Raw genomic sequence first — 2,389 nt, 5'->3', positions numbered from 1 at the left:
ACAATACAGGGCCTCACTACACAGAGCAGACTTTTAGTGATCCTCCTGTTTCCAGCCTCCCAAGCGCTGGGATTACATGCCAGGTCTCAATTGCCATCTCAGTCCACCCCGGGGGTGGGGCAAGCAGGGCACACCAGGGACCAGGAATCAAACCCCGGACCCTGCGATTTCCTAAGCAGGTACTTTAATCTGCTGAGCTATCTGGCTGGCCCTCACCATATATTTTGATCACGACTTCTATTTTGTTGATCTTCATAAAATATACAGAACACAAAATGTATTCGTCTAAGCATTTTATGCAGCTCTGTGGCTCGAGGTCCGCTCACTGACAGGCAGCCGTCACCACCACCCATCTCCACAACTTTTCATCATCCGACACTGAAGTTCTGTCCCCATTAAATGCAAACTCCTAGCCTTCATCCTGTCAGCCCTTGTCAACCACCATTCCATTTTCTGTCCCCATGAATCTGACAAGTCTTCGCCCTTATGTAAGTGGAATCATACCATATTTGTCCTTTTGTGACTGGCTCATTGCATGAGCATAATGTCCCCAGTGTTCATCCGTCTATGAGTCAGAACGTGTCGCCTTCCTCCCTGAGCTGAATCATGCCCAGGTCTTCGGGGACTGCAGTGTCCCCTTCGGGCACTGCCACCAGGTCAGACTGTTTACTGATACAACCCTGACCCTGAGCTCCCGTTTGGGAAAAGGCCTCCGAGCTCACCTCTGCCTCATGCTGGGTCACTCCTTGCCTGTGTGACCTCTCTTGTGGTCTCTCATGCAGGAACCTGCCAAGGTTTTTGTCCTTCGCAGAACGCTGTCCTCCAGGACTGTGTGCACCCTGTCATCCTCGGGCTATCTTCTGATCCACCTGTCACCCTGAGTGCAGAATGGTAGCCACTTGCCTAAACTGGTGTGCCCTGATGCCACCTTTGCCTACTCCATCCTACCTGCCAGATGGGTCCTGCTCTCTGTCTTGTACAGGGACAGATACCTTTTGAAGAGATTCACCTTTAGTCCTGTCCACATTCCAATTTTCTTCCCTTTTATACCCACCACCACCAAATATTTCTCTGCAACTTCCCCATACCTGTCGAAACCCTGAGTGCTAGACAGACAAGATGAGCCCAGGAAACATAGTCACGTGCACACTTACAGCCAGAGCGAGTTCCTTCCTTGGGTGATGACCCCTGTGAATCTAGTCAGGCGTCTGGCGTCCACCTCAATCCATTGGTGGAGGTCATTCCTGCCTGCACACCATGCCCCATCGTAGAAGTCATTCTCATTAATGCCTGCCTGGAAAGAAAAAAAAGGGGTATTCTTCAGAAAGACTCTGAATTGAAGAAAATCAAGACAAAGCTTTTCCTGACACTGAGAATAAAGGAAGACAAGGAAAAAAAAAAAAAAAAAGAAATAGGGTATTGACAACAATTATTGTGCTCTGAACTCTTCATTCCAAATCATAAAAGGGAGTTGCTTAGCGTTAACAAATTAATATCTCAATATACATCCTCTTCTTGCCTAGTGTGAAAGGTGAAACTTAATCAGGTCTCCTATTTCTCATTCATCCAGCACACAAAAAGTATCTCCTACACACCAGCCCACACACACCAGGTGCTGTGCAATCAAAGGTAAATTGCTCCTCCAGAACCTTGCCAGCCAGGCAGGAAGAAAGACAGATGAGCTGGAGCGCAGCGAGGCAGGCACTATTCCAGGAGGATGAGCAAATCGCTGTAGGTGCATCTAAGGATACCTGCATCTCCGAAAGACTGGTAGGCAGGCAGTTAGACATTAGTGGGCCCAAGGCACAAAGCAGGGTGGGGGTGGGTGGTCAAAATAGCACACGTTGCCAGTTATAGTTAAGACACAGCGGCTTTATGTATAATACAATTTAGTCATTTGTGAGGCCTCAGATTTAAAGTGATCCCACAGAGCACAATGACATCTTAAGGTTATACACTGTGTACTACCTGTCCAGTATCTGGCCACCTGTCCATTGATTTCTAAAACAAGGCATACAGGGTTCCTGGATGCCATGGTCTATAGCCACTGACCTGAGAAAGGGGGGCATTCTTTAAAGGGGGGCATTCTCTGTCTTTGGGCTGAGGTTTAGACTCTTACATGATTCATGGTCCTCAGGGAACACTGACCACCTTAGAGGAGCAAGGAGGACATTTTTGAAATATCAACATTCTCAAGTAACTCTGAAAAGAAATATCAGTAAGTTAATACAGTGTATAAATAAGAGAGATAATTATCATAGTTCCCTAACCACAAAAGTAACCCATGTGAACATAAAAAGGTATCAAAACTCACACTCAGTGCAGATGTCTCTGACACTGTCCATCCTGAGCTCTCTCTCTCTCTCTCTCTCTCTCTCTCTCTCTCTCT

General features: G+C 47.0%; 1 protein-coding gene across 2 annotated transcripts in view; it reads right to left on the bottom strand.

Annotated features, from left to right (window-relative positions):
* Cpxm2 (carboxypeptidase X, M14 family member 2) overlaps positions 1-2,389 on the bottom strand; it is a 192,408-nt gene that overhangs the window by 124,621 nt on the left and 65,398 nt on the right. For both annotated transcript variants that reach the window (XM_023709023.1, XM_004625594.3), the window contains one exon: positions 1,155-1,294. In XM_023709023.1, coding sequence (XP_023564791.1) covers positions 1,155-1,294 — 140 coding nt within the window. The remainder of the gene's footprint in view (positions 1-1,154; positions 1,295-2,389) is intronic.

This window comes from Octodon degus, unplaced genomic scaffold (assembly GCF_000260255.1).
Source record: "Octodon degus isolate 3935 unplaced genomic scaffold, OctDeg1.0 scaffold00010, whole genome shotgun sequence".
In the NCBI taxonomy this organism is placed as follows: Eukaryota; Metazoa; Chordata; class Mammalia; order Rodentia; family Octodontidae; genus Octodon; species Octodon degus.
Note: the sequence above shows the minus strand (reverse complement) of the source record. Positions and strands in the feature narration are given on the sequence as shown.